This window comes from Artemia sp. Qi Xiang Cuo, chromosome 15 (genome assembly GCF_049724085.1).
Source record: "Artemia sp. Qi Xiang Cuo chromosome 15, ASM4972408v1, whole genome shotgun sequence".
Lineage (NCBI taxonomy): Eukaryota > Metazoa > Arthropoda > Branchiopoda > Anostraca > Artemiidae > Artemia > Artemia sp. Qi Xiang Cuo.
Genome location: NC_142808.1, coordinates 43562172 through 43574250, shown reverse-complemented (window position 1 = coordinate 43574250; position 12079 = coordinate 43562172). Strand labels below are relative to the sequence as shown.

At 31.6% G+C, this 12079-nt stretch overlaps 1 protein-coding gene across 1 annotated transcript in view; it reads right to left on the bottom strand.

Moving 5' to 3' along the window:
* Positions 1-3301: 3301 nt before the first annotated feature.
* The window catches only part of LOC148943698 (ubiquitin carboxyl-terminal hydrolase 33-like), a 124231-nt gene continuing 115453 nt past the window's right edge, over positions 3302-12079 (bottom strand). Inside the window, 2 exon segments of the mRNA XM_089101205.1 lie at positions 3302-6678; positions 10841-10967. Coding sequence (XP_088957331.1) covers positions 6346-6678; positions 10841-10967 — 460 coding nt within the window. The 3' untranslated portion in view covers positions 3302-6345.

Below are 12079 nucleotides of genomic sequence, written 5' to 3'. Positions count from 1 at the left end.
GTCTGACCAAGTTTTTTGGAAAAGAGAGGAAACTATTCAGAAAGTTAGATTTTATGCCTGTTTTTAATTGTGTTATAACGGGCATATAAAAACGTGTTGTGTTACAACGGGCAAATACAAACGGGCATTTTCTGCCTGTTTTTATTTTAATGTACGACATATATGAAGGAAAAAAAATATGAAAGAGAAGTCAAACTAAGACACACTACCGTTACTAAATTATCTTTATATGCGACCTTTTTTACGACTAAAATGTAAGGGAAAAAGACATTAGAGGATATATTAAGCTATCTTTAACTATTTTTAGATAAGATAAGTATGTTTTGGTGATATAACGGTTGCTTCTGCTGAACAGCTTACATATCTAGGCCCACCAATTGAGTCTGATATTAGGTCTCGGTCTAACTATCTTTCAATAATTGTAGTTGGTACAAATAGTTGAAAAACATAATAATCTGATGGCTTTTCAAAAATTTCAGCTCCAACCCCAATATACTTTCACTCTGATTAAAATCCAAATTTAAATAAATTAAAATTCCCTTTTTTTCTTTAATGAATTATTCTAACTTTGCTGAAGAGGACTGCGTAACCAATAGTCATTTATATTATTTATAATAAGATACAATAATAATAAAAAAAGGTTTGCCTGGATTTTCTCAAAAAATGAGTTCCGAAAATATGGTAAAATCCAAACCAAATTGTACTTTTTTAAAAGAAAAATTGGGAATGACTTTGGGAATAACAAATGGGAATAATATTTTTGTGAAATATTAACTCAATATAATGTAAGAACTATGAAGAAAATTTAGTCAGAACGCACTAGGAAAATACTATTGGCTTTCTATAAGTATTGGCTTTCCAGAATTTTGATCCTTAATTTCCTTAGCTTCCTAAGGATTAAAAAAAATATGCACGATTCAGCTTAGACTACAAAAACAACAACCCATATTTCCAAAAAAAACGATAACAACAATTAACATAATTCAACTGTCCACTGTCAAAACCTAATATTGGCGCTCGTTAAGTTTTCAAATATTCGCAAAACACTGATTTTCTTATTTTTGGAACGCGAGAAATAGATTAGAATGCTGTATTTTTATCGTTGACCTAAACCAAGTTAAATATAATATTTAAGAAAAATGAGTACAAAATTTCTGGTTGTAAAAGTTTCTATTGAAGCTTATTAGTAGTAATAAGCTTATAAATAGTAACTTTAAAATTTAGCACTTAATACCAGTAAAGAATTTACTATATTCAATTTGGAACAGCGAAATAGGAAAATTCGAGTTATTGAACCTTTTAGTAACACCAACAATAAATTAAATAGGATATGGTAAAAGGACTCCAGCAATGAGTAGTCACACAGGAAAACTAAAATATGCAACGAAGAAATAGTACATAGCATAGAAAATTCTAAATAATAATAGCCAGAAAGCGCCAGATGTAATGGTCCACTTTGATTTTGAAAATATCTTTTTTTGTTTCCCTCTCTACTTTATCGTGATTTGGTACCATTGATTAAGGCAAGCAAAAATTACATAATTCCACGTAGAAGTAGCCCTTGTACATTAAGGCATCCATCAATAGAGGAGACTAAACCCTAATAAGACAAAAAAAAAAAAAAAAATAAGCTTCAGTGAGTTTATATGAATTTATTATGTCCAAGAATCTTACAATAGAGCTCCTATTCAAGTTCCTATTCGCAAGAACAGGAAATTTTGACTTCGGGTTTATTTGTTTGTATTTTCCAAGGGTTACCCTATTTAGGTAGTGGCCTTGGAATATCGGGAGAGGGCTTATTCGAACGGAAATTTAAGGCTCTAGTACTTGTTTTAAGAAGAAAAAATAACTGAGACTTTGCAACAAAATAGTGCCGTTTTAAGTTATTTTCTGATGCAAAAACCAAAAATATTGGCCAGATTAGGGCACTTTCGAGCGAAAATTCTGGGAAAACGGGATTCCCAGCGTGGGATGTAGGCTCTATCTGTGGAGCATGGTATTATGTGTATAGACAGGAGGTGCACCCTTTAGTTGACGATACTTTAGAGTGTTAGTTAAAAAAAACATACTAAGGACTTGCAGCAATCATCCTACAGAATCGATATTTGGGATTTTGTTGTTGTATTTGAGCGTGAATACTGTGCTTAAGGAAAGCTTAGCATAAAGTCAGTTAAATTGGCTTATACAAAGGCAAAGGTAAATTCTCATATTTAAACACCTAAAAAGACTAGAACTAAAAATTTTATTTTTTGATTTGGTTTTTTGTTCTGATTTTCCAAAAATTAAGTTCTATATACGCCAAAAGTTTAGGTGTTTATAATAATTTCTTAAATTAATTAATTACATAATTAGAAAATTCGTAATTAATGAATTAATTTAATTATTTAATACTTATTTATTAAGCCATTATAGTATATTATGTTAATTCAATTACATTAATATCTAATGAATGAATAATCAATTAATTAAATAGCTAATTGAAATAATGGGTTTATTTCGCGCATTTTTTGCAGTTGATTATCTTATTTATCCCGAACCTACAAAGTTATTTCATTATTTATATTTTTCACCCCTCTTTAAGGCCTATTTAAGTGTCTTATTTATATTTTCAGCTATATTAAAATAGCCAGATAATAAATTACGGGGAAGAAAAAACAAAACTTCATTTAATTAAAAGCATCAATTTTTGAATCGGAAAATTCTATACCCACTTCCAACTGAAACGACAAGCCATTAATAACCGGTAAAATTCTTTACGGCAGTAAAAAATAAAAAAGAAGCTTTTTAACACAAATTTAATGTCCGAATATTTTGCTTTCATATCAAATATATATATATATATATATATATATATATATATATATATATATATATATATATATATATATATATATATATATATATATATATATATATATATATATATATATAAAGAAATCTAGCTAGAACAAAACATGAAAAAAAATTCTTTCGTCTTTCTTTTTTTTTCTATAGCGTTTGCTGGCACAATAGAGAATATAATACAAATGATATACTCTCCGTTAAAGAAAGTGAAGCACATTTAAAACCACACAAGATTCATACTTTGCCTTTGCACACGCATGATTCCGATGCACACATCACGAGAAGCCTATGGAAAAACCTGTTTTTTTGTCCGACCACTAGCAACTGAACTAGGCTGTGACGACACGGGTCAGAGCCTTGTGGCGCGGTATCAAATGTGTTTCATGTTTGGAAAAAGAAGACGCTACAGTTCTACAGTGGTTTGCTGGTTTTTATTTTTTGTTTAAACTATTTTCTATGTTCATTTTTTTCTTTCGTTGATAAAGGCTTCCAGATGCGAAACCAAAATATTCCAACTTTTGTTATATAATTTGTAGTAATTTTTGTTTCACTTTGATGAAAATATTGTCGTTTCAGTCGTAAATACAAAGGAAGAAAAATCTCAGAAATTATATACCTATACACACTTCAGAGGTTGAAAAAAGAAAATTATGGTATTTATAGAAAACAACAAACCCACAAAACTACAAATAGGCCATGGTTACAACCTAGTTTACATACCTCAATTACTTCTTTTTACTAATAAATTCCGCTGACAACATTTATTTTGGTACTGACAATCTTTAGAACTTAACTTTTTACACTTGAGAAAAATGAAATAAAGAGTAAACAATTTGAGCATCATTGGAAATATATTACCTTTATTTAAAAACAAAAATAATAGTTAATTTATTAAAAAAAAGAGTAAATAATTAAGAGTATTATTGGAAATACACTACTTTTATTTAGTTTTGTGGGGTTGTAGTTCTGTATAGAGTCAATATTTTATTTTATATAACCTTTCTTCAATGGCAGACTTTCTTCTTTTTCATTATTTCTTTCATTTTTTTGATCGGAAAGGGTATCCAAGATTTAAACATTCAGGACGTGTTTGCCAAAATATGGGAAGATTCTCTGAGAGCGACGAGGAAAGTAAACAGATTCTATTTTTATTTCCGGCCAGCTTTAAAAATTCTGGCCTTTCAATTGAAAAAGACAACAGATATCTACACCACCCCTTCCAAGCTTGTAAAAAAAAAAAAAAAATTGCCCAAACTGTGTGTAAAAAGAAGAAAAAGTTTAATTAAAGCACAGCCTTAACTAAAAATAATATAAGAGTCAAACGTCAAAATACAAAGATTATTAATCCAAAGAACCCCCTTCCAGCAAAATTTATCCAAAGAAGCCCCTTCCAGTAGAATTATAAAATCATCGCCTAAAAATTCCCTTTTTCTTGCACATTACCTACCAAATCATCCAAAGAAGTCGTCCCTTCCAATAGATTTGAAAAATCAAAACCTACAAATATCCTTTTTCTTACACACGCCTTACAAAACCTGTGGAATCCTGTAACTGGTCGGACTAACCTATGGATAAAACAATGAAAAAGAACAAATTTAAATAGAACAAGTGCAGCATTAAATGAGAATGGCGCTAAGTAAGCATCTGACAGCCAAGCCATAGTCTTTCAGTCAGGGCGACTAGAACAGTCCCAAAGAGGGCCTATAGATTAGTACAACACTGGAATTTTATTTTCCCCCAGGAAATAAATAATTTTATTTTTAACAACAAGTATTTTATACACAACAGACAACACTCAAATTTTAAAAACATTTAGACTCAATCGTAGCTATTCAGAAAGCATCCAACTGAAAAAAAAAGTCTTGAACTCAGAAAATAAGGATTAAGGCAAGGATGTGCCAAGAAGTTTCTTGGGTAGAAATCAGAATGCGATAAAATTTTAGATTTGGGGCTTCTTGCTATCTTGGAAAGTAGTTGATTTTGGCTAAAGAAACTTTCAGCAACGAAAAAAAGCTCCTATCTTTACCCTTTTCCTATTTTAGGGCTTAGAAGATTACTCACATGACAGGTCTGTAGCCAACCCATCTAAATAAAAAAAAAGTTTTAAAAATTGTGGGTTTTCGACGTCTTTTTCACTGGCTTTTATTTTTGAAAATAGAATTCCTTTATTATAATGGAATTTCTCAGTAAAAATTTAAGCCACAGAAAGTCCCCCCCCCCTAAATTTAAGAATATATTAAAAAATGTTCAAAACTTGGTATATCAGGATCGAGTGAAGGTATAAGACTCAAAACACTTTCCTTGAGTATCGTTTAAGACGTACATGGATTTCTTAAGGTTTACTGTGCATATCACAAAGATTATAGAAGGTAATCAAAATTCATTGCCCTTCACAAAGAGAAGACGAAGGTGGGCGGCACTTCAGAATATCCTCCCAGGGTATATTTTAGGCATTAGATTCATTGTTGAAGTTTCATTTGTCATGTCAATACCTTCCAAGATAGCAAGAAGCCCCTAATCTATAATTTTATCCAGAAAGTTTGTCAAAGGAAAATATGAGGATACACTACTGCTTATGGATTACCACCCCAAAATATAAATATTTAAATTGCATTTGAAAAATATAACCTGAGAATAGATGTACCATTTATTTATTACCTAAATAGATACCAGACAATATAGAAATGCAATAGCAATATGCGAGCAGGTAAACAACCGTCATACAGCTGGCTAGAAGGGTGAGTGTTCTTAGGGGATGTAAGATAGTTAAGACACCTCTGGAAAAAAAAACCTTAGGCGTTGGTTCGTAGCAAGGCCGTATCCAGGTTTGCTTGGAGGAGGTTTTTTTTTGGAAAGAAGGACGGTGCGGGGGATTACAAAAAAAGATGTTAATAGTCATTTTTGTTACGTTTTTACCAGTCCGATAAACATTTCGGAGGATTCTAAACCCCCTACTCCCCTAGATACTGCCTTGGTTTGTAGTAAAAAGGGTATAAGGCTCGTTAGATCAATACTCTCAGTAATTCACCTTAATATATTAAACGAGCAATAATTGTATATGTGGACGTTTGATGAAAAATAAAGAAATAATTAGGAAACCAAGAAGAAGATGACTTTCAGCCAGGTGAACAAACGAAGCGAAAATACAAAAACAGATATTTCTAAATGAGTGCCACAGCTTTGTGATACACTGAAAAAAGGAACGACAAATAGGCCGATACTTCGGTCAAGACCTCCGCTCGACCAAACTTCGTCCACGAAAGTAAATAAAGAATAAAAATATACGGTGAAAGCGATAAAATAAAAACAAACAATTGCCCAAGGAGAATTTTACATTTTATTGGGTACACCTAACATAGTCTGTGACAAATTATGTTATGTTGGACACTTTCTGCATAACAAAGTCGTATTACAAAGAAAACAACACAGAGTGAATCAACAACCCCCTCTAAAGAAAACAACCTTCAATCAATCCAATTAAGAACAAACATAAGTCATCTACTAATCAGCATTTTCACTATTTCTAAAGCTAGCACGCCCTAAGCTTTGCCACTCATCTGACCGTCTTTGTCTCTGCTTTGGGGGACTAGTCGCAGGGCGAATCCTCAGCTCTGGTTCACCGCCATATACCTCAACAAAGAATTTCCATACAGACTCGCTTACTTGTAAGTGATTGCTTCCTCTACGTAAAAAATAATGATTATCTTTGAACATAGCAATAGGACGGTTATCAATTGGATTGGGGATACTATCTGTCCGAGAGCAAACGAAGTTCTCCCAATGTCGAAACCAATTCATCGACAACGCCATTACTGCTTCGGTGGGGTTGTTCGCCTAAAAGACCATACTAATTTCACGCCAAAAATAAATATCTGGAATAAAGATGGTCTGATTTGGAGGGTTCAGCATTAAAGTGGGCAAAGTCTAATTTAAAAAGCCATGCCGCGATATACCAGGAATTTAACCATCATTTAGTTGGTTGTTCGTAAAATAATTCAACAGTAGATGACGTGCTTCACAAACCTTATTCCTTCTTATAGAAAAAGTGGACTAAAATTAACTCAATTTTTTCCTTGTTCCCAACTATTAGGGGAGATTTGTCTTATTTCTTAGTAGAAACTTGACTTACAATTCGTATCAATTAAAACTTTAAATTATAAACTCGAATTTAAATCACCTATCTGGAGGTGTGTTCCAAAACTCAGTTATCATAAATTATTTGTTATTATTTTCCTTGCAAGATAGCAGATGACACAAATTTTAAATACGTGTTACTGTAAGTGAAGAATGAACAACAATAGTAGCCCCTTTTATACACTATAGGAATTTTAGGGGCTAAATTTTGTTGTTATCTGTAATTTTAGGCTGAAGGTAATAACCACAGAAAAAGGTACATCATACAGATTTCCAACTGAGCAATTTTTTGACAATTCTTCTTCTTCTTCTGTTTCAGCAAACGCGGACTTTTCAGTCGAGAATATTCAGCCATTTTCCATTTGATTCACTCTGTGACATGAACAGAGCTGCTGAATTGGTTGCTTTTATTTATCTTGAATCTGCTAAATAGATTTGGCGCTTGTGCTCGTCTATCTTCACTTTCTTCCGAAAATGTTTCCATGTATGAATATTGCCAGCTTATGGGTAAGGATATTGTCACCTTCTGGATTAGGACGGTTTTATGGACTTTTGTTTGTTTTTGAGCTACAACATGATACAAATCTATCATGCTTTGATAAATTAGCAAATTTGAGACCCCAGTCTACGGTTATGACATTCGATCTCCAACAGAGATTAATACTCCACCGGTTATTTCAGTCTGTTCGACATTTTCTATGCTACGTAGGTGGATTATGAGTCGGAAAGATTTTGACCAGAATATAAAAAATATTAGTGATATTTTTTTGTTTAAAAGTACAATTAAAGAAGTATGAATAATATTTTGTTTTTTGGAGGAGTTATTTTTTTTTGAAAAATAGTAGTTTTTTTTAATTAGTAATTATGGCCTCTCGGGGTTTGATTAAATTAGCACATTTAATGAAATTACTTGTTATAAGATTGGCGATCCCAATCAGATATTGCGTTATAGTGTTAGTGTATATTGTATAGTATAGTGTATATTGTGTAGTATTGTGTCATTGTGTATATATTGTGTTAGATCGTCTGTGATGCTGATTAGGTATTGTGTTATGAACTGGGTGTTACTTTTTCTTTTGTTTTAGTCTATTTTTTGCCAGCCCTCGGACATGTTTTCTACTTTTGGTGTGGCCGTTTAGCTGTAGTTGTTGTTTGTTTGTTATAATAAATTTCTATATTAACAAATTATATTTAATAATTTCTCAAAATATTGTAATAATTCAATAATATATTAATTCAATATTAAATTCAATAATAATTCAATATTATTGAATATTATGACCTAAATAATCAATGACCATTAATTATATTTTATTTCTGGAACACACCCTTTGGGACTATTTACTTGAAAAGCTTGTGTATCTTAAACTTGCACCAATTTAACACTGAACCCTCAATTTGACCACAAAAAATCCTATTAATAATAAAAACAACAAATATTAATAAAAAATACTAAGTCACATATAAAATACAGCTATTCAGTCACAAAAAAGCTCAAAAGGAGATTTATGAAAAAGAAAATTGCCATTAAAAAAAAAAAAACTTGATTTAGATCTTATAGAACAATTACAGAGTTTAAAGTTATGAAAAAAACACTAGAAAAATTGGGACTATAAAAGAAACCTGGTGAGATAAATGTTTAATAGTCTATAAGTTCGATAACAGTTGGCCATTATATTCTACATCGCTGGAAGCCAGATAGAACTTACAACGTGTTTCCATTTAACCATACAATTGAAAAAAAAGAAAGTAAGAAGTACGTGAAAAAGCAGAAGATATAAATGAAAAACAACAAAATAAATTAGAATATTTCGCAAAAGGCATATTGAAAGAAAATGAAAAATTACAGCTGACCAACTGTCCTATAGACTTGGATCATCTTTCGCTATTAAAGTTATTTTAAATAACGCGCTTCTTAAAAGACATAAATTGCACTCTTTAAAAACCTTGTAATTCCAAACTGAAATTTTAAATATAAACAAAAATGTGAGATAAAAAAAAAGGAAAATTGCAAGATGCTTCTACATAACATAAAACTGCGCAATATGAAAAAAAAACGTTACTATGATAATCGAAATAATAAAGAATATCAAAATAAAAATAATCCTAAAAATAGAAGTAATAACCAAATTAACTAAGAATAATAAAATTAATTACTAAGTAAGACATAAAACAGAACTATTCAAGTGCAAAAAAAAAAATTATTGTTTAATCAAACAGTTCGTGGTAAAACACTGCAAGTAAGGAGCGCCTCGGTTCAATAGTAATCGAAACTCTAAAAAAAGACATTTTGATAACAAGGAATAATCAAAAGAATTGCATTTTCATTCTGATTCCAAATATACGTTAATTAATTTTAATATTGTTCATCAAAAACTACGAACCTGATAAAATTTGCCAAATTTTCAAAAAAAGGGGGAAACACCCCCTATATTCAAGCGATCTTAATGAAAATCCCACTATCAGAGTCAGAATTTCAGAGAACCTCACTGTAGAGGTTTCAAGTTCCTTTATACAAAATGTTGAATTTTGCATTTTTGACCAGAAAAAGAGGTGATTCTTAGGGGAGATCTTATCGAACTAGTGATCAAAGAAGATCGGGAGAGGGCTCATTTGATCAGAAATACAATGTTCTAGTGCCTGTTTTAAGTGACCGAAAAGAATAAAGAGCAACTAGCCTCCCTCCCACGCCACTTTTTTCCTCAAAGACATCCGATCAAAACTTTGAGATAGCCCTTTGATTCACCATAGTTGAAAGGTCCAATAAGTATGCATTTAGGAATGACATGACCCCCATAGTCCCTGGAGAAAGAGCTGTAAGTTACGCAATTTACTCATCCTTTACATATAGTACTTGTTATTGGGAAATATACGGAAACTTTTGGGGAGTATTTCCTGTAGGGAGGAGGATTTTTACAGGGAGAAAATTCAGCGAGAAGGAAACCTATGAAAGGAATTTTCCAGGGAAAATTTACACAGGAGAGGGAGGGGGTAATTCCATGGCACGTTTTTAAAAACGGTCAGAAATTAAATAAAAAAAAGTTTTTCATCTGAAACTAAGGAGCAACATTAAAACTAAAAACGAATAGAATTTACTCCGTATACGAGGGGGGGGCTGTCCTTTTCTTGACCCTCAATCTTTACACAAAAGTTTAATTTTTGTCCCGGTTCTTTGAAGACTGCTCAAACACAAAGCCCGTTGAATTTAAATGAGAAGTACTTTTAAAGAAATTTCAAGACTTCAGCAGAAAGAGCGAGGGTTGATGAAGGGACAGTCCCCTCATATAAGATATAAATTCTGTTCATTTTTAGTTTTAATATTGCTCCTTGCTTTCAGTTGAAAAAAAAACTTTTTTTTATTGAATTCTACAAAAGCCGTATTGAAAGAAAGTAAGAAGTTGCAGTTGACCACCACTTACCCTATATTTAGAACCTCTTTCATAATTCAAGTTATTTTAAATAGCACCCTTCGTAAAAGCCATAAATTACACTCTCGAAAACCTTGTAAACCCAAATTGAAGTTTTAAATACAAACGAAGAATGAGATGAAAGGCAATAGCACTGCTAGTATGGCACTGGAACGTTATAGAGCTGTTTAAGAGCTCACTTGAGAAGAAATTGTTATGTCTACGTTCTTTTTGTAAGTAAAAAACATAATTCTTAAATAAACGAAATTTTTGAAAAAAAACTACATCTTCAAATACAAGAATATGTCGTATTGGATATGACGTCATATTTCTCTGTTGCCTGATTCCTCAGAGTTCGCTTCGAAGTACAGAGCATGGTAGAAGGAACTACTGAATAAAAAACAGAGTGAAACTTATGCAGACATAAACATAGCGAAATGGGGGTTTCGGCTTACCGAACTCGACTTAGCTAGCTTTTGATACTCTTCTAATTCTCTTCTTCGTCGGATTTCGAAGTGTTCTTGCTCGATTCGACACAACCCACATTCCGATAGAGCATTACAAGGTGGCCCCCCACCAAACCTAAAACAAGTGAACGTAAATAAATTCATTTACTTAATAAAGTAAATGAATGACAATTTTGTTGCTTTGTTGTAAAAAAAAAAAAAAAAAAAAAAAAAAAAAAAAAAAAAAAAAAAAAACTGCAGTTGTTTCTATTATAAAAAGGGAATGGAAATAGAAATAGAATAGTATATGAATAGAAGACAAATACAATACAGAGATAGGGAATTATTAAAACATGATGGAAAATTGGAATAGAAATAAGATAGTATAGAAATAGAAAAACAGAGATAGAGAAACAGAGAAGCATAAATCATTAAAGAAATCACGCTTAAAATAGACAGAAATTATCCATAATGACAAAAATAATGCCCAAAATAAATAAAAATTAAAATTAATGAATATTCAAACTGAAATTCCCACGACTAAGAGTGGGGCAGCTACCCTTATCGGTCTTCATAACGCTAGTGTGTCACTTAAACTTTATAGAAAATAAAAGACATCATGAACATTATTTTCTTATTAGAACATAAAAAATTCAAAATGCTAAAACAACTGAAAAAATTACCATATATATACAGTATATGCATATATTACGCATACTTGAGGCAGTCTATTTTACGAGGGAAGATATGTTTCAGGTTTTTGAACAAAAAACTCAGAAGCATTTCCTTCTAAAACGTAGCCTTTTTTTAGATATCTAAGATACCACACAAACAATGTTCATGCTATTAGCTCCAATTTCCAACTACCTCTGAGTTGAAACGACAGTCCCTTGTGGCCTGGCTTTTGGGTGAGTTGGTATGTTTACTCATAGTAATAATATTAATAACAATTACGTCTGTGAATGGAAAAAGGGGACAATGATTTTTGGAACTAAGATAAACGGTGACATTCTTGTCTATGGCCTCTTCTGAAGGATACACTTCAGTAGCACAATTCTTACTTTATAAGAAGAAGAAAATTTATACTATGCGGATTTTCTGGGTAGCTTTCTCTTTAGTTTTTTTTTTTCATTTTGTTTTTGTTTCATTTGAAACAACATGGTTATCCAATTTTGTTCTTTTCCTGTGTTCCCATGTATTAAACGCCATCTATTATAAAATATTAGACGTCATCTATTTTTTGTCAGC